The sequence below is a fragment of the Narcine bancroftii genome, chromosome 1 (assembly GCF_036971445.1).
Source record: "Narcine bancroftii isolate sNarBan1 chromosome 1, sNarBan1.hap1, whole genome shotgun sequence".
NCBI lineage: Eukaryota > Metazoa > Chordata > Chondrichthyes > Torpediniformes > Narcinidae > Narcine > Narcine bancroftii.
In genome coordinates, this window is record NC_091469.1 from 473,946,281 (window position 1) to 473,967,417 (window position 21,137).

At 40.0% G+C, this 21,137-nt stretch overlaps 1 protein-coding gene across 2 annotated transcripts in view; it reads left to right on the plus strand.

The window, feature by feature from the left end:
• The window catches only part of paxip1 (PAX interacting (with transcription-activation domain) protein 1), a 162,572-nt gene that overhangs the window by 66,173 nt on the left and 75,262 nt on the right, over nt 1-21,137 (plus strand). For both annotated transcript variants that reach the window (XM_069914790.1, XM_069914789.1), the window contains 3 exons: nt 1,122-1,217; nt 9,003-9,140; nt 13,089-13,210. In XM_069914790.1, coding sequence (XP_069770891.1) covers nt 1,122-1,217; nt 9,003-9,140; nt 13,089-13,210 — 356 coding nt within the window. The remainder of the gene's footprint in view (nt 1-1,121; nt 1,218-9,002; nt 9,141-13,088; nt 13,211-21,137) is intronic.

Consider the following 21,137-nt stretch of genomic DNA (forward strand, 5'->3'; position numbering starts at 1 on the left):
AACAACCTTGCACTCAAACTTAGCAAAACCAAAGAGATGATTGTGAACTTCAGGAGGAAGTCGGGAGAACACGATCCATTCCTCATTGAGGACTCGGTTGTGGAGAGGGTCAAGAACTTCAAATTCCTGGCTGTCAACATCTCCGAGAATCTGTCTTGGAGCCTCCATGTCGATGCAATCACGAAGAAGACTCGTCAGTGGCTATACTTCGTGAGGTGTTTGAGGAGATTCAGTATGTCACTGAAGACTCTTGAAAACTTCTACAAGTGAGCATTTTGTCTGTTTGCATGACTGTCTGGTGCAGAAGTACCAATGCTCAAGACTAGAAAAAAATCTTCAGAGGTTTGTTAACATGACCTGTGACATCATAGGCATCAGACTTCATTTCATCAAGGACATCTACAAGAGGTAGTGTCTTAAGAAAGCAACTTCTATCCTCCAGGACCTCCACCACTCAGGCCATGCTCTCTTCACTCTGCTGCCATCAAGAAAAAGGTACAGGAACATGAGGATGATCATTCAGTGGCACAAGGACAACTTCTTCCCTGTTACCATCAGATTCCTGAATGATCAAGGAACCAAAGACACTGCCTTATTTTGACTTTTCATGCACTATTTTTCGTGTGGTTTCTGAATGTGATGCGACAGCAAAGCAACCAATTTGTGCCTTGTTCATGACAATAAATTCTGATTCTGATTGCCATTTACTTCCTATGGATGTTGCACCTCCAGCATTTTTGTGTGTTGTGAAGCTTCAGGTTGAATATTGCTGTAGAACTGATGTATAAAGTTTGCTATCTAGATAATTTGCCCTCTGAGCTGAGGATGTGGGCCGTCTGAGTCATTTAAGTGTATTGTATGAATTGATCATGTTCCTTTTCCTGTATATGGGAAATGCAGATTTAAAATGGGCTGTAAAATGAAATGGGTAGTATGTGGGCACTTGAATTAAAATATCAACAATCTCTCCCTCCTCAGATGCAAACTTCTTCAAGCTCCTTGGTTTTATTTTGGCTCCATATTTTAGCATCTGCAATCTTGGCAGTATCATTCATACTTTTTATCCATGTGTAATATTTTGGGTGTTAAATTGCTTTAAGTTTGTTTATATTTTTATTTAGATTATCCAGTTACATGGCGGAATTGTAGATCCTACTCTAACAAACAGATGTACCCACCTTTTGTGTGAAAGTCAAGTCAGCAATATGTATGCCCAGGTAAAAATGTAAATTTAATTGCCTTTACTTCCTCCAATTATGTATATTTTATTGGCTTGCTTTTTTTTTGGAAGACATTGTGCATCTTTATCTCTCTCCAAATTTATTTTGATTGTTTGGATTGCTCCCAATGTTGTTTCTTGTGTTCCTGAATGACAGTTTTAATTTTAAGATGCTTATTTGTGATCTGTTGGAATTATTTAAAAAAAAACCCCGAAATTTGTGTGCAGTAATCAGTTCTTCGTAATACTCAGCCAGAAAGGAACTGAGCTAATGTATCAAATGAGGTAAAATGAAGGGCTGAAACACAAAGTAGATACTGAGCTAATTCCTACCTTTATGTCAAAACAAGCAAAGTCTAATTTTCCTCTATAGTATCAGCTATGGCTTCAAGTGAAAAGGTTTGGATCTGCCTACTCTCTCTTCAAATCTTGTATCATCACCATTTACTCCAAGGAACTATGTTCCTTTGTTCCAGTTTCAAGATTAACTTTCATTTTGTGAAGTGTTGGCCTATTCATAAATTTAAAAAAAAATTGTTGCAAGAAAATCTTGTATCTGCTGATTATGACCAGAAATGATAGATTTGTATTGATTTACTGCCCAAAAGAACTGATATTTGGGAGTTGGCCAGTTGATCTTTAATGCTGGCAAAGTTTTAAGTGTCCGGAGAAGAAATCCTAATTGAGTCATAAGGTTTAAAAATAAAATAGAAAAAATGCTAGAAAATCTCAACAGGTCAGGCAGAGATTTATGATCTATGAGAAGAGAAACAAGAAATGTTTCTTGGCTGGTTAGAAGTGGAATGAGAAAACTGACTTGTTTTCGGCAAGAGGTGTAAGGGAGGAATGAGTAGTTACAAAGAGTATATTTTTAATAGGATGCGATCAATGACAGTTAAAACCCATTAATTTTTTTTTGCTATTACTTGTTGCTAATAATAAAAGCCTGGGGCATAATCAGCAGGCCAAAGCTGTACCAATAGGAAGAGAAAGACTGAGCTAAAACGACAGCCTGCAGAAATAGAATGTTTTTAGACAGAATGCAAGAAAGAGTGGAAAACCAGGCTGCTGAAGAAGCTCAGTTGTGTCCTTCCAGACCTTTTTATGGCCCTGGATTCCAGCACCTCCAGTTTTTCATCTCCAGCAAGAGCGCGAGTTGGTGAATTTGATGGAGCCCAGAAGGCTACAACATTCGCAGTTTGAAGACCAGGTCTTTCTTGTCGAGCTTGCATTGGGTCTCTAGAAAGCTATCGACTAATCGGAATGTGATTGAAATGGGATTTAAAGAGGCAGGCAACCAGAACTTTGGATGTGCAGATCATTTCTAGTTGTTTAGGAAAATGGAAGTACTGGGAAACTGCACTGCGTTGAATCAAGTTGGACGCTAACTGCTTTGAAGCTCCTTAATGTAATGAGATGCTCAGGATAGCACACATTATTCAAGCGGTGACCTTTAGTCCTGCCTACCCAATTGAGGTTGAGGCTATTATGGATTTACATAGCTAATACAATGTTTGCACTTTGTTCCTGAAGGGACAGAAGTACAGGAAGAGTTGACAGGTTGTGCTATCCTATGGAACTGTTAAAACTACTCTTTTCTTTATCTGTTTATAGTTTCTTATAAAATTGAAACAGCACTGTGACCCACTGTGTCTGTGCTGGGTATCAATTGCCAATCTATGCTAATTCTATTTTCCATTTCTCAGTCCACAGCCTTCTATACTATAACATTTCAAATGGTGGTTCAAATTCTAAAATGCTTCTGCCAGTCCCTCAACCGCTGTACTCCAATGAAAAAAGTCTTTCTCAAGTTCCTTCTAAGTTTCCTACGCCATGCATTAAACTTGTATGGTCATATATCTGGTTGGGGGGTGGGGGGAGTTGTCTCACTTTTTAGTCTCTCTTTGGAGCTGAAATACTCAATCCCTCTTGGCATTCTTAAAAATATCTTTTCTATAGTTTCTGTACCATCTTCCTATGCTGTGGATATCAGAACTACTCCCAACTGTGAGGCAGCTAATATTTTGTATTGTCCCATAACCTTCCTGCTCTTGTATTCTGTACCCTGTCTAATGAAGGAAAATATCCCACAAGTCTTGACTAGCTTAATTATTGGTGCTGCTGTCTTCAGGGATCTTGGAATTTGTACAAAGGCCTTTCAGTTCCTCAGTATCTCCTGAGATCTGCCATTCATTGTGTGTATATTCCAAGCCTGATTTATCCTCCCAAACAGCATCACCTAATATTCTGTAGGATTTAATTGCATCTACCATTTCTCTGTCCATTTTACAAACTTATCAATATTATATCCTCACTCTAAACAATACCATCAATTTTTATGACACCTGCAAACTTCACTTCAACATTCACATCCATCTCATAAATGTATAGATCTCAAAGCTGATCTCTGGGCGCACGACTACTGAGATGCTTCCAGTTCCCAAGAACAAACAGCGACAGCCACCCTTTTGGCTTAATTTGCCCAGGCTCTTGTGGACTTGTGCCTATTGTGCATGTGGGACCTTGAAATAATACATGAATGGTTTTGCCACCTGATAGCCGAGTTCCTCCATAGACCATAACGTAGGAGCAGAAGTAAGCCATTTGGACCATCAAGCCATCTCATCCATTCCATCATGAGCTGATCCATTCTCCCACTTGCCTTCACCCCTTTGATACCCTGACGTTCAAGATGCCTAACAATCTCTGCCTTAAATACACCCAACAAGTTGGCCTCCATAGCTGCTGGTGGTAGAAAATTCCAGAGGTTCACTACTCCCAGGCTAAAGAAATTTCTCTGCATCTCTGTTTTAAATGGGTGCCCTTCAATCCTGAAGTTGTGCCCTTTTGCCCTAGAGATACCTGATCTTGTATCCTTTTCCTTGAGATAAAAATGCCAACATTGCATTTGCCATCTTCATTGCTAACTTGACAAATTCCTGCGATGGCATAAAACTGATAAACTGCAATCACCCATTAGATATGATCTTTTATCAGATTCATCCTTTACTGCCCTGACTCACCCACCAGAGCACAAAGGTTAATTATATTCCTGAAAGGTTAAAAATAATGAGATCAGATGAACATAGCTGATGATACATGGCTTTCCCTAAGGATTCAACCTTGTTACTTTCAGCACTTGAATCCCCTCTCTCTATACTTGGCATGTCATAGAATTACAATATGGAAACAACTGATCCTTGCAAGTGTCGATGCCCTGTGAACACCCTTCTATCTTACTTCCTTCTAACCTATTCCTTGGCAAAAAAAACCCCACAATAATTCAGGGTCAAAATCCTTCCCCAAGAATTTCCTTTCCTCCTACTGATGCTTCTCAACGCAGAATTCCTACAGCAGGGTTTCTTTAGCAGTATAACTTCACTCAGTTCTGGCCCACCTGGAGAATGACGCCTCATACGCCAGGCTGCTGTTCATTGACTTCAACTTGGCGTTTGTTACAATCATTCCTCATAGGATAGTGTCCTTGCTTGGACTCGACACCCCTCTCTGTTACTGAATCCTGGACTTGCTAATGGAAAGACCACAGTATGTTCATGTCGGGAGAAGGAGGTTGAGCAATATCACGCTGAATACTGCCACACCTCAAGGGCTGTGTGCTCAGCCTGCTACTGTTCACGTTACTGACCCATGACTGCACTGGAGGGGGATTAATATCCTTGCAGGTAGGTTCGCTGGTGGATTTAAGATAGATTTGTAGGGGGATGGGAACCAAAGTGCCAGAACAGCTGGAGGAGTGGAGGAGGGAAAAGATGATGTGAAAATTGCATGCACTATTCGAAGTCAACAAGTTGTATGTGGTGGAAGTGTTCTTGGGTGCATCTATTTCAATGTAAGGAGTACAGTCAGAAAGGCAGTGAGCTTAGAGTGTGGATTGGTACACGCAGTTTATTGTGACCACTAGTGAAACTTGGTTGCAGGAGGGGCATGACTGACAGCTCCATGTTGTGGGCTTCTGTTACTTTAGATGCGGGGGGGGGGGGGAAAGAATGATGAAAGGGGGAGGAGTGGCATTGCTCCTCAGGGAAAAATATCAGCTGTACTCAGCAGGACAGATCAGCAGGCTAATATACTGAGGCTATATGGATGGAGCTGAGGAACAGGAAAGTTATCACCACACTCATGGGGTTGTATTATAGACTACCCAATAGTCAACGAGAATTGGAGGAGCAATCTGTAGAGAGCAGACAGCTGCAGGCAACATAAAGTTGTGATTGTAGAAGCTTTTAATTTTCCTCATATTGACTAGGACTCCCATACTCTAAAAGGGCTGGTTGGCTTGGAGTTTGTCAAATGCATTCAGGAAAGTTTTTAAACTCAATATATAGGTATGCAGTGCTTATGGACTCGACACCCCTCTCTGTTACTGAATCCTGGACTTGCTAATGGCAGGTGGATAGGGTTGTAAAGAGAGCTTTTGGAATATTGGCCTTCATAAATCAAAGTATTGAATGGGGGAGTTGGGATATTACGGTAAAGTTGTATAAAATGTTGGTGAGGCCAAATTTGGAGATTTTTTGGTTCAGTTTTGGTCACCAAATGACTGGAAAGGTATCAACAAGCTTGATATAGAGCAGACTATTTACTAGGATGTTGCCTGGAGTTCAGGAACTGAGTTACAGGGAAAGGTTAAACAGGTTAGGGCTTTATTCCCTGGAGTGTAGAGGAATGAGGGGAGATTTGATAGAGGTATTTAAAATTATTAGCGGGATACACAAAGTAAATCTAGGTAAGCTTTTTTCTGCTCTGATCTTTGAGGAGATCAATTTTGTCCCTTGCTATCCTTTTGCTTTTAATATACCCATCAGAAACCCTTTGGATTTTTCTTCTTATTGTCTGCCAAAGCAAACTTGTGTCTTTTAGCTTTCCTAATTTCTTTCTTGAGGTTTTCTTGCATTTTTTTAATACTCCTCAAATACCTCATTTGCTCTATGTTGCCTATATCTCCTATACACTTCACTCTTCCAAACCAGGTCACCAATATCCTTCAAAAGCCAATGTTCTCTATGCCTGTTAATCTTGCTTTTAATCCTGTTAGGAACATACAAAGTCTACTCTCAAAATTTCACCTTTGTAGGTCTTTCACTTACCTCACGCATTCTTGCTCAAAAACAACTCGTCCCAATCCACACATTCTGGAAAATTAAATCCTAATATTGCAATCCGTCAACTCTTTCCATGTATGCTGCTCTGACCTGCAAATGTTTCACACCAATGTCAAGAACCTTGACTTAAAACATTGACTATTTCTGCCTGAGGATGCTGTTTGACCATTTGAGTGTTTCCAGCATTCTATGCTGTGATAACATTGTGATCAACTTGCTCCACTGGCAGCCAGCGTACTGGATCATTGATCAGAGACAGAAGTTGAAAACCACCTTGGCACTTAAGGAATATAAATTCAGTCAATAAGTAAATTGGGAACTTGAATTTAGACTGAATAGCCGTTTCAGTGGTGAGGAGTATATGAAATGAGGTGCCGGAAGAGGTGGTAAGAGGCAGGCAACATTACAGAAATGTTTGGACGAATGCATGGATAGGATAGATTTAGAGGGATATGGGCCAAATGCAGACAGGTATGACTAATGTGGGTAGGACATTTTAGTCAGTGTTAGGCTGAAGAGCATGTTTCTATGATTCAGGAGTCTATAACCTATTTGCTTCATTAATGTACCATGAGGAGATCTATTGTTTTCCAGACTCATCAATGCGTTGAACTTTTAACAGCATTTCATTTGGAGGCAGTTAACAATGAGCAATAAATTACCAAGAATAATTTAAAAATGAAGAAGGAGCTAGTTATGGAGACCAGAGATTGCAGATGCTGGGATCTAAGTAGAAAAAAAACCTGTTGGAGAAATTGGATTCAGCAGTACCAGTGGGAGGAAAGGAAATTCTTGGGAAAAGGATTTCAACCTTCAGCAGATTGGCCAAAAAAAACTGTAGATTTAGGTCATAAATGTGTAGAGTTGAGTCATACTTATGACTTGGTCACTGGTATACAAGGCACCATTTCAAAAATTTCCAGAAGATGCCAAAACTTGAGCGCGAGAGACAATAAGCAGGCTGGATTCAAGTGAATCTGGAGAGTAAAAATTAACAAAATTGCCACGTTTAGTATGAGGAAGTAAGATAGAAGGGCATAGACACTAGCAAGGATCGATTGTTTCTGAACTGTAATTCTATGACCCACTTAGTATTAAGAAAAAGGACACGTGCTGAAAGTAGTAAGGTTGAATCCTGAACGCAAGGCCACCATCAGCTGCGTTCATCTGATATCATTATATTTTGTGATGGAGTTGACCTTTTTGGAATATAATTAACTTTTACAGGTTGCTCTCTGGTGGGGGACTATCAGTGCAGTAAAGGATGCACCTAATAAGAAATTATATCTGACTGCAGTTCATTAGTTTTGTCCCATTGTAGGAATGGTTCACAACAATAATTATCACAAAAGACACCTTCAGAATTTGATGCAGCTGATCCCAGTCTACCTATTCAACAGACGATATGACCCCTCCCAACCACATTGCCAATACACCCTCTCAAATTCTCTAATTTTTTGTGGATCACTTCTTTCGCTATCCTATTCTTGTCTGATCACTGTCCTCTACAGTTTCCATCTCACTCTGAGCCTGTGTAACAGTGCTGGAGGCTGGATAGGAGTTTTCACCAGCCTCCGGTCAGTCCCACAGAGCACTTTGAATTTGATGTCCCTACTGCTTGTGCCAAAATGTTGGTACATTTGATCTGATACTCCATTCTACTGCTTAATTTCTGCATCCGTGTTAGATGATAGTGTAAATTGTGCATTGTATTCTCAAAATAAATATTTTTCAGTGAGAAAAAGCAATGGCACATCAATACATTTTGGTGATTCGCAGTATCAGGTGACGGGTAGAAAGAGGTGTAGTTTTTTTGCTTGGATTGCATTGCCAGGGATGCTAGTGGTAGAGGCTGGCACAATTGGGACATTTAAAAGACTCTTGGGCACATGAATTAAAAAACAGAAGGTTTAGTTTTCTGAGTGTTACTATTGCTTGGCTCAACATTGTGGGCCGAAGGGCCAGTACTGCGCTTTAGTGTTCCATGCTCTAATGGGCAAAACTAATTTTAAGAGGGCATTTAAATTGTGCACTTGAAAGATTATCAAATTATAGTGGGGTTGAAATTGGATGATGCTGAGAATACTGCAGTTAGAGCAGACAAATTTTATTACAGGATTTAATACTCAGCAGGACTTGAAGTTTATTAAGATAGTGGGAACTCGTCTTGAAGTAGATCAGCCCTCCTTTTGTTCAATAAGGAAGCAGGCTCAGGGGGTCCAATGGCTTGATCCTATTTCCTATCGTGCTCTATATTTTCCTTTTTGGATTACTTTTTTCTTCCATTTCTACACCTTCCACTAAAATTATGCTTTTTCAAAAATAATTTCTTCAAGAATGATGAGATTGTTTCCACACTGCCATCAATGATAAATTGGCAAATTTCTCATTCTAATGAGTTGTCTTGGAGTTTGGCAACCCAGCAGCACTGAGCCTAAGGTATGCACTTCTTTTTAGGATTCATCTAACATTATGAAGTTGATTTGCTGCAGAACTCTCAAGTTTGGGCATTGTGGAATTTAAATATTGCTTTTTTTTTTGTTAGTTTGTGCATTTTAATTAGGCTTTCTTCCACATTGGAAACTATATTTTCTAATCCCCTATTGTAAAATTTTAAATGTTCTCACTTCTACTTGTTGTCTTCTTCCTATTGTTGACAGGCCTTGAGAGAGGGAAAGCGATGTGTCACTGCTCATTGGCTAAACACCGTTTTGAAGAAGAAAAAAATGGTTCCTCCTCATAGAGGGCTGCATTTTCCTGTAGCTTTTCCTCCAGGTGGTAAACCCTGCTCTCAACATGTGAGTAACCGCAACGGGAATTTCACACTGGACTACTGAAGTGCAAGGTCCCAACTTTTGTACTCTATACACTTAAGTGAAGGCAAACATGACAAAACCCTGCTTCACCACTTTATCCATCTGTGTTGCCACTTTCCAGGAACTGTGCACTGCGCTCCTTGAAGTCTTTGTTCTGCAGTGCTCTTCAGTTCCCTGCCATTTATTGTACAGGTCCTACCCCGACCTGATTTGCCAACTGCAACCCCTCGCACTCATCAAATTCCATGTGCCATTACTTGGCCAGCTTCCCAATTGATCTAGATCCTGTTGTGAACTTAGATATCCTGCCTCACTGTTTTCCCTGCCACCAATTTTGATGATGTGCAAATTTACTCAGTGCAGGTCATGGGTTCAAGTTGAGAGCAGAGAGATTTAAGAGGGCACATAAGGCAACTTTTTCATTCAGACGATGGTTCCTATGACATTAAATGAGGAGCCAAAAGAAGTGACACTAATTTGAAGATCAAAGGATATTTGGCCAGATATATAGAAAGGGTTCAGCAGTGGTTCTCAACCATTTTCAGTCTAAGGCTGTTGTGTGGGAAGGAAAAAAATTGGTGGGTCCAAAGAGCAATGAGTTTGGACACAGGAAGGATCCTATTAACTATATGTAAGGGAATAAGAACAAGGATAACACACACTTGTACTCTCAATCACTTAAACACCGTTTAATCCATCACATCAGACTAAACAAAACATTACCGATACTAGCAACTGCTTGCATTCATATAAACAGCACAACTCGGTCACAACAGATTTAACCCTATTGGTACCAGCAACTGTGTACAAATTCATAACAACCAAGGATTACAAAACGCTATCTGTGGCTTCTTGTTTAATGTGGGCATGGTTCCAGTGCTATCTTACAGCTCCGATCCCTGCATACCTTATCAATGACTCCTCCAGTGAGACACCTGGAGTGGAGCAGGGTTCATCTTGGGACTGAAGAGCAAAAGAGGGAGTTACTGCACATGGTGGACTTTATGCTGCAGGATCTGGTCTGGGTAATCACCGAGTGATTAAAGAGGTCGATGGTCTGGTCTGCACTAATGGGTGGAGAGAGTCCAACCTTAATTGGCAGGTGATGTGAATTCCAACAAGATTCAAGATGGAAAGGTCAGATGACCATCCACTCTCCTACCAGGTTCCAGACAGAAAGGTCACATGGCAATCCATGCTCTTACCAGGTTCCAAGTGGAGAGGTCACATGACTTCACAATCCACATTGAAGCCCCACTTAGGTTCCAGCCTAACCTACCATGGCCCACTCGTGGCAATGACTTTGCGATATTTTCAAGTCAAAGACAACTCTGGAATAAGCACATCTTTATCTAATTTAAAGTATTTTAATTAACATTTTTAAAGACCCACATAAAAATGTGCTGTTGCCCACTAGTGGGCCATGGCTCACTGGTTGAGAACCACTGGTGGAAATATATATGCCAATTATAGCCAATCTCTTGGTGCCTGCCACATTGACCACCGCCAGTGGGCTGATTACGCCTCAAACCGTGCATCTTGGCGCCTCACAGTTTGGCGGGCAGCAGCCTCCTTTGAAGAAGACCGCAGAGCCCACCTCACGGACAAAAGGCAAAGGAGGAAAAACCCAACACCCAACCCCAACCAACCAATTTTCCCTTGCATCCGCTGCAATCGTGTCTGCCTGTCCCGCATCGGACTGGTCAGCCACAAACGAGCCTGCAGCTGACGTGGACTTTTTACCCCCTCCATAAATCTTCGTCCGCGAAGCCAAGCCAAAGAAAAAAGAATAGCCAAGTTGGACTGGCCCAGAAAGTCAACATGGTCAGCATGGAGATGTTGGGCCACAGGGCTTCTTCCATGCTGTATGACTCGATGACCGTCTGTGACTAACTCCATCCATTAATGAGGTTTATTAATTCTGCTTCTCAAAACCAGATCATGTCTGCTTTTTCTGTCATTGCTTGAATAAGATTGTTCTTGTGATTGGCCAATTAGAACATTCATTATTCAGAGGCTGTCATTAATGATAAAGTGTTCAATGGTGGCTATAGCCAACATTTTAATTTGTATTTAATCTAAAGCTCCTGTTTATAGCAGTACAGTTGGGGTGTTGAATCTACTGAAGTGCCTACTGCACGGACAAAAGACAAAGGAGGAAAAACCCAACACCCAACCCCAACCAACCAATTTTCCCCTGCAACCAGTGCAACCGTGTCTGCCTGTCCCGCATCGGACTTGTCAGTCACCAACGAGCCTGCAGCTGACGTGGACTTTTTACCCCCTCCATAAATCTTCGTCCGCGAAGCCAAGCCAAAGAAAGAAGAAAATGGCTGTTAATTCAAAGATTATGTTTAAAGCAAACATCAATTACACTTCACTTCTTGTTTTAGTGACCCCTTAAATTCTTGGAGATTAATGACATTCTTGAGTGTTATTGCTTTGGTTTTGGATAAAAGATTACCTTCAAACATTGCCTTTGTTCATAATATGTAATAAATGCAACCTTCCTGGTTTATGTAGCTATCTCGCATCTATCCTAGAAAGAAGCATCTCAAGTGCAGGCTCCCACTGCAATAACTCAGGGTTACAAAAAAAAAATCTGAATTGCACACCCAAATTGCTTCTGGAATTAAGGAAGATGGAATGTGATGACAGGTCATGTCAGTTTTCAAGATAGTTCCTCATAATTCATTTCACTCCTGCATAGAGTTGATGTAATGGATTCTGCTCTCTGACAAAGGATTTTGTTGAAATGTTTAAACCTGAAAATGATTTTCTGCTCTTCTCACAAATGCTGCCAGCATGTCCTTTCTCATGTCCTATCTTTTGATTATAGGTATATAGAGCTTTTTGAGATTATGCTTGTCAAGGTCTCTTGTTTAAGATGAATGGAATATTTAATGCTTTGCACTACTGTTGGAAGCAACCTTGAATCTCTGGCATGACTGATTAATGCTCCCATTGGGTAGGTTGGGGCAGTAAGCTGATCAGAGTCCCACCATCTCTTCCACATGCAGTTTGTTTTTATTACTTAAAATTTCTTGCAACTGTTCTCTCGCCCAGTATTTTTATAATTGTGACAATGTTGATACAAACCTTTGTTTTCCTTGTGTAGTTATCATGAAATCTGCCAAATGGTGTAAAAGGAGAGAGTAGATAATGTACCAGTAAACTCTGTTATAGCACCGTTGCTAAAATCTACATGAAATGTAAAATTATTCATTGGCTTCTATTCCTCTCAGCTTTTTAATGAATGAAAATAGTTTCCAAATAGGAAATGTTATAATTGATTCAATTATTCTTTTGGATCCTGCGCCACAAGCTCGCTTTGCTTCCTTACCTCTCAGGGAGCACAGAAATAAAGAGGTAAAAAGATGCAGGGAGATGTGAGATAATTTTTTATGCAGGAAGTGATAATTTCTGCTTTCAAAAGATACACAAGTCCAGAGGGAAGGTGACTAAATGAATTGCTGTGTACGAGCAGGCAGAGAATCGGAACCAAATAATGGCCTTGCGTATCAAAACAATTCTAAGATTCCTGTTTTTCAAGCTGAAAGAGATTCAGAGGTGTGCATAGGGTTTCTGATGTGGTCTGAATTGTAATCCATAAATTCAGTTGTGTTATTGATCCAGTTTGTGAATTAAATCCTGATTGGCAAATGGCATCATGGTAGACACAACTAAAAGCTAAGATTGGCAATGTGTGGAATAGACAAGAGAAAATGAGTCTTCATTTGAGTCATATTTTTGATTTGTTCAAATAATCAGGGATATATTGTCGCAGTAAAGAGACACCATAGCCATAGAGAGTGTACTGTACAAGATTGTACAGTTGGCTTCATGACTTTTTTTTTGAGCACTTTGGATGAAACTAAATTTATTAGTTTGGCAAAATATACTGATTTTTTTTTTTCTTTAATGCTGCAGATGATATCTGTAACTGGATTCATGCATGGCGACCGAGATGATTTGAAACTGATGGGCTATTTGGCAGGAGCCAAGTACACAGGCTACCTCTGCCGAAGCAATACTGTCCTCATCTGCAAAGAGTAAGTTCTTGGTTCCCAATTTAAAATCACAGCAAATAAATGTTTAAGAAATAAAAATGAAGTTTATAGTTGAATTATCATCTAATTCCGAGCATGTACAGCATTTCATTGGTTTAGAATGTGTTAAGTCTGGTGTTCCAATCAAATCGAGCTGAGCAATTATATCTGCATTATATATCCTATTAATTGAGTATAGAGGTCACACAGATTGAATTTTGCCTTTGCCTTGACTGAAGACCTAATCCATCACATGAACAGGAGTAATTTGCAGAGGTAAACAGTTTGCTAATGTTCTTACTGAAGTGGAATGATTGATAGTTAGAAGTGCCATAATTGTGGCCGTCATTAGTGCTTGCCTTTTCAGAGACTGTGTCGTGATTCTCCAGTGTTTGGAAGCTGCAGAATTTACAGAGTGAGTAATGATAGAATATGGAATTACTGGATAGTAGTTCTAAGTCACAGAAATAACAGAGCAGCATTATAAAAGCTGAAAAAGCCGGGAATACTTTGTTGTAGTGGGTTTTTGTTGCTCCCGATGCAATCAAGCACACAGAATTCCTTGGTTAACTGGTTATTAGGTAACCGCTACCTGGAAGAGGGTTGGTGCCAGAACAGCCTTGCTTCACGCCATTGTTAATGGAGAAGGGTTCAGAGAGCTCATTGCTGTATCTGACCCGACCTTGTTGGTTTTCGTGCAGTTGGATAATCATGTTGAGGAACTTTGGGGGACATCCGATGCGCTCTAGTATTTGCCAAAGCCCTTTCCTGCTCACGGTGTCGAAGGCTTTGGTGAGGTCAACAAAGGTGATGTAGAGTCCTTTGTTTTGTTCTCTGCATTTTTCTTGGAGCTGTCTGAGGGCAAAGACCATGTCAGTAGTTCCTCTGTTTGCGCGAAAGCCGCATTGTGATTCTGGGAGAATATTCTCGGCGACACTAGGTATTATTCTATTTAGTAGAATCCTAGCGAACCCCAACAATGAAGACGCTGTTTACATCCGGTACCGCACGGATGGCAGTCTCTTCAATCTGAGGCGCCTGCAAGCTCACACCAAGACACAAGAGAAACTTGTCCGTGAACTACTCTTTGCAGACGATGCCGCTTTAGTTGCCCATTCAGAGCCAGCTCTTCAGCGCTTGACGTCCTGCTTTGCGGAAACTGCCAAAATGTTTGGCCTGGAAGTCAGCCTGAAGAAAACTGAGGTCCTCCATCAGCCAGCTCCCCACCATGATTACCAGCCCCCCCACATCTCCATCGGGCACACAAAACTCAAAACGGTCAACCAGTTTACCTATCTCGGCTGCACCATTTCATCAGATGCAAGGATCGACAATGAGATAGACAACAGACTCGCCAAGGCAAATAGCGCCTTTGGAAGACTACACAAAAGAGTCTGGAAAAACAACCAACTGAAAAACCTCACAAAGATAAGCGTATACAGAGCCGTTGTCATACCCACACTCCTGTTCGGCTCCGAATCATGGGTCCTCTACCGGCACCACCTACGGCTCCTAGAACGCTTCCACCAGCCTTGTCTCCGCTCCATCCTCAACATCCATTGGAGCGCTTACATCCCTAACGTCGAAGTACTCGAGATGGCAGAGGTCGACAGCATCGAGTCCACGCTGCTGAAGATCCAGCTGCGCTGGATGGGTCACGTCTCCAGAATGGAGAACCATCGCCTTCCCAAGATCGTGTTATATGGCGAGCTCTCCACTGGCCACCGTGACAGAGGTGCACCAAAGAAAAGGTACAAGGACTGCCTAAAGAAATCTCTTGGTGCCTGCCACATTGACCACCGCCAGTGGGCTGATATCGCCTCAAACCGTGCATCTTGGCGCCTCACAGTTTGGCGGGCAGCAACCTCCTTTGAAGAAGACCGCAGAGCCTACCTCACTGACAAAAGGCAGAGGAGGAAAAACCCAACACCCAACCCCAACCCACCAATTTTCCCCTGCAACCGCTGCAATCGTGTCTGCCTGTCCCGCATCGGACTTGTCAGCCACAAACGAGCCTGCAGCTGACGTGGACTTTTTACCCCCTCCATAAGTCTTCGTCCGCGAAGCCAAGCCAAAGAAAAAAAGATACCTGGAAGAGCCCTCTACTGTTGTCACACTTGAAGCAGTCTGGTAGGATCTCTGCCTTGCAAGGAATGCACTGGATATTTATATATTCAAGCAAGGTAGTAGTAAGACAAAGGATAACATCAGCCACATACACACGTGATCTAAAAGTACAGCTTCTCAACATAAAGCATTACATATAGGACAAGAAGCAATCCCCATCCTCTAAGCCTGCAGTCTCCATGATTATACAACAAGGTTTTAAAAAAAAAACATGTAGAACAAAGGACATTTATAATTCTTCAAACTCTGTGAAAACATCAGGACCCCTTATCTCTTCTCGCATTCCTGCACTCTCTGCTTTGACTCCCTCTTTAGGCATCCCAAGGTTGTTTCAGTCAGTACCAGTCTGAGAGGCTTGTAACTTTTCACCTCTTCCCTAGATTCTGAATTCCAACAAGCTTCTAAAGGTTTCAAATTCTATGGGTTTTATACATGATTATTTCAACTTGACAGATCCGGTAGCAACCGTGGAAAGAGAAACCGAGTTAACGTTTCCCGTTGAAACCTTTCCCCACAGATGCTGCCTCACTTATTATTTCAGATGACTATTGGAGCAGAAATTTTTCACCTTTTGAGTACAAAGTTTTAAAAAGTAGTTTTGTTTCACAGGTTCTCTGACATTTCATGATCCTAAAGGCAAAGAGGGAGGCCAATGTCGCACATAATACCTGGACTGGCTCGAAGAAAGTTATCCAGTTAATAACTTAGTGTCCTTTTTTAAAAATTTTCCAACCACCCTTCTCTAACAGTGCATTCTAGATTGTAAAAAAAAATTAAAGCCAAATTATGTGCTTTGTTTTTAACTTTTCCTGGTTATTGACCTGTATTTCTTTCCTTGAAGCCATTTATCACTTTGAATGCTCACATTAAATCTCCTCTGCTTAAATTTTCAGTGTAACTGAAGTCTTGCATCCTGGTAAATTTTTACTTGCTGGGGGCTTTCATGATTGCTTTACTTTAGGTGCATATGTCTGTTTAGATCAGCAGACTTTTATGATAGAGTTCATTATTAAAAGTTTTTATTGATGGTACTGTTAATGTTAAATATTAATTTGGAATGTGTGGTGGTGCTGTTTCCTTGATTGTCCTCACAGTTGACAACTCCTGATGATTTCTCAATACCAAGCGTGTTTTTGAATACATGAAATGTTGAAAAGTATGCAACCAAATGAAAGACACATTTTGGAATTGTCTATTTAATCCCTATTCTCTCGCTCTTGTAACACCAGTTGATAATACTCCCACTATTTTGTCCCCCTTTATCTGTGATCTGCTTCTCTGTGCATTGTAAACTTTACTAATGACATACTGATCAACTTGCATTTTACCACTAGAGTTCCTCACTGAGAATCTCTGGTGTTGGTGGGTATTAAGGTAGGAGAGCCAAAGTTTGATCACAGAAAGGTAGGGGAAGAGGTAGAGATGTTTCAGGATTGAATTCTAGAGTTTGAAGATTTAAAAACTCTAATTCTTATTGCCAATCCTGTGACAGAAATAGAAGGGATGTAGCAGAAGGCAGCATTAGCAGGGCATAGAGAGTTTAAGGTTTTATGGAAACTAGTGATGGAGGATTTTGCATGGATGAGAGGATTTTTTTGAGGAGTCACGTGATGGAGTAGTGGCCGGTCGGGGAACTCCAGCCCTCTCCGGAAAAGTTTATATAAAAAAAAACACAAAGGCACAAACACAAAAATTAAAATAAAGTGAAAGTAAAGGTGGGAAGAAAATGGCAACGAAGAAAGAAAAGTCGAAAGCAACGGGAAGAAGAGAAGAAGAAAGGACGTCGGAAGAAGGTGAAGGCCTTATCTGTCCGAGGAGGCCCGCCGCGGAGAGAGAATCCCGCTCCCTCAGGTCAGTCGAAGTCCCAAGCTCGGGACTACAAAAATGGCTCGTGGAGCCAAGCAAAAGTGCGCAACTGCGCATGCCAAAAAAAACACTGACGGGAGAGGGGACCAGCTGAGGAGTCGATCTCCACAGCTGAGAATGACAGCCACAGCACAACAACAAGAAGAGAACATAGAAAACAACGAGAACAAGAAAGAAGAGAGTAAAAAGAAATCAAGGAAACAACAGATGACCAACCCAGAGGAAGAAGAAGAACACAGAGAAATGGAAGAAGGGAAAGGCAAGACAATGGATATATATATATTTTAAAGAATATATGGAATCAGTAAAAGAATGGCAATCACAAGAATTTAGTGAAATAAAAAGAAGAATTAAAAGTACAGAAGAAAAAATGAATAGATTAGAGATGGTCATGTCAGATATAGGAAAAAGAGTGGACAAGGTGGAAGAACGAGAAACAGCCGTAGAAGTGGAAGTAGAGGACTTGAAAGAGAAATTAGAAGAATCTAATAAAAAAGTTAAAGAGACACAAGAACTGTTAGGTCAGAAGATAGATAGAATGGAAAATTATAATAGAAGAAGGGAGGACCATCGCCTTCCCAAGATCGTGTTATATGACGAGCTCTCCACTGGCCACCGTGACAGAGGTGCACCAAAGAAGAGGTACAAGGACTGCCTAAAGAAATCTCTTGGTGCCTGCCACATTGACCACCGCCAGTGGGCTGATATCGCCTCAAACCGTACATCTTCGCGCCTCACAGTTCGGCGGGCAGCAACCTCCTTTGAAGAAGACTGCAGAGCCCACCTCACTGACAAAACACAAAAGAGGAAAAACCCAACACCCAACCCCAACCAACCAATTTTCCCCTGCAACCGCTGCAACCGTGTCTGCCTGTCCTGCATCGGACTTGTCAGCCACAAACGAGCCTGCAGCTGACGTGGACATTTACCCCCTCCATAAATCTTCGTCCGCAAAGCCAAGCCAAAGAAAGATAATAGAAGAAATAATATAAAGATAGTGGGCCTTAAGGAAGATGAAGAAGGCAAGAATATGAGAGAATTTATAAAAGATTGGATCCCCAGGGTCCTAGGAAGACCAGAATTACAGGAAGAAATGGAAATAGAAAGGGCACATAGAACATTAACCCCTAAACCACAGCCACAACAAAAACCAAGATCCGTTTTAGTAAAATTCCTAAGATATACAACAAGAGAAAATATATTGGAGAAAGCAATGAAGAAAATAAGAGAAGACAAAAAGCCACTGGAATACAAAGGTCAAAAATTTTTTTTCTATCCAGACATAAGTTTTGAACAGCTGAAGAAGAGAAAGGAGTTTAATACAGCAAAAGAGATCCTATGGAAAAAAGGATATAAATTTATGCTAAAGTACCCAGCGGTACTTAAAATAGTTATTCCAGGGCAGCAAGACAGACTATTCTCGGATCCGGAGGAAGCACGAAATTTTGCAGAACAACTACAAAACAGACAGAGAGATGAAGACATGTAACGAGAGCAAAAATGACCACAAACTATATGTATGTGTGTATATGGGTATATATATATATGTGTGTATATGGGTATATATATATATATATATGTGTGTGTGTGTATGTATATATGTGTGTCCATGAGTGTATGCGTATTTAAAGGAAAATATATAGAGTATAGATAAGAATTAATAAGGGAAAGAAAGGGAAGAGAGGAAGTAGGGAGGGAATTAAGAGAGTGACCTTTGTTGTATATGAAAATTAAAATCTTTTCTGGGGGTGCTGGGTGGGGAGGAGTTAGGGTCACTGCGAAATCAGTTGATGCTTGCGAGTGAATTTGCAAATCCAAATGGAGAGGGGAGATGTGGTTGCCCAACAAGGGATAAAGGGCAACTCAGGAAGGGGAGGGGATAGTGGGGTTAAAGAAATTTTAGATAGGAGAATAAGGGAAATGTTTGATGTTTTAGAAATGTTGTCTTATAAAGTGTTCAAAACAAGAAAGCAGAAATAGATAAGGAGGAAAGGTGATGATGAGGAAACGGAAAGGAAAGATAAACAAAGTATGAAATGGCTATGTTGATTTATATGACTTTAAATATTAACGGAATACATAACCAAATCAAAAGGAAGAAACTGCTAAATTTATTGAAAAAAGAAAAAATTGATATAGCATTCGTGCAAGAAACACACTTAACTGAAATGGAGCACAAGAAATTAAAGAGAGATTGGATAGGACATGTAACAGCAGTGTCATATAATTCAAAAGCAAGAGGAGTAGCTATATTAATCAGTAAAAATGTACCAATTAAAATAGAAGAGGAAATAATAGATCCAGCAGGGAGATATGTAATGATAAAATGTCAGATATATTCGGAGTTTTGGAATTTACCCAATGTTTATTCACCTAACGAAGAAGATCAAAAATTTATGCAAGATATTTTTTTGAAGATAGCAGACACGCAAGGGAACATCCTAATAGGAGGGGATTTCAACCTTAATTTGGATTCAAACATGGATAAAACTGGGAAAAAAATTAACAGAAAGAACAAAGTAACCAAATTTATAATTAAATCGATGCAAGAAATGCAACTTTTGGATATATGGAGGAAACAACACCCAAAGGAAAAGGAATATTCATATTATTCAGGTAGACATAAAATATACTCAAGAATAGACCTATTCCTGTTATCAGCTCGCATGCAAGACAGAGTTAGAAAAACAGAATATAAAGTTGGAATATTATCGGACCACTCACCCCTGATATTGACAATAGAGTTAGAGGACATCCCTCCAAGAATGTATAGATGGAGATTAATCTCCATGCTACTTAAAAGGCAGGATTTTAGAGAATTCATTGAAAGACAAATTAAAATGTACTTTGAAATAAATACGGAATCAGTGAAAGATAAGTTTATACTATGGGACGCAATGAAAGCGTTCATCAGAGGGCAAATAATAAGTTATGTAACCAAGATGAAGAAGGACTACAATCAGGAAACAGAGCAGTTGGAAAGGGAAATAGCAAATATAGAAAAAGAATTAGCAATGAAGGAAGACACAACTAAAAGAAGAGAATTGGCAGATAAAAAAATAAAATATGAAACACTGCAAACATATAAGGTGGAGAAGAACATAATGAAGACAAAACAGAAATATTATGAACTAGGAGAAAAAACGCACAAATTTCTAACATGGCAGCTTAAGACAGAACAAACTAAGAGAATGGTATTGGCATCAAGGAAAAAAGACAAACAAATCACATATAATCCATCGGAGATTATTGAAAACTTCAGAGAATTCTACGAACAATTATACCAAACTGAAAATGAAGGGAAAGAAGACAAAATAGATGAATTTTTAACTAAAATTGAACTACCGAAATTACAAATAGAGGAACAAAATAAATTAACAGAACCATTTGAAATAGTAGAAATACAAGAGATAATAAAAAAACTACCGAATAATAAAACACCAGGAGAGGATGGATTCCCAATAGAATTCTATAAAATATTTAAAGATTTATTAATTCCTCCCCTCCTGGAAGTAATCAACCAGATTGATAAAACACAAAGCTTACCAGATTCATGCAAAACAGCAATAATTACAGTAATACCAAAGACAGGGAAAGATCCACTCGCACCAGTGTCATATAGACCAATATCTTTACTTCACACAGATTATAAAATAATAGCTAAACTATTAGCAAACAGATTAGCCGACTATGTACCAAAAATAGTAAATCTAGACCAAACTGGATTTATTAAAAAAAGACGAACAACAGACAATATTTGTAAATTTATTAACTTAATTCATGCAGTAGAAGGAAATAAAGCACCAACAGTAGTGGTTGCTTTAGACGCAGAGAAGGCCTTTGATAGAGTAGAATGGAATTATTTATTCAAAGTACTACAAAAATTCAGTTTACCAGAGAAATATATTACTTGGATTAAAGCATTATGTAAGGGGCC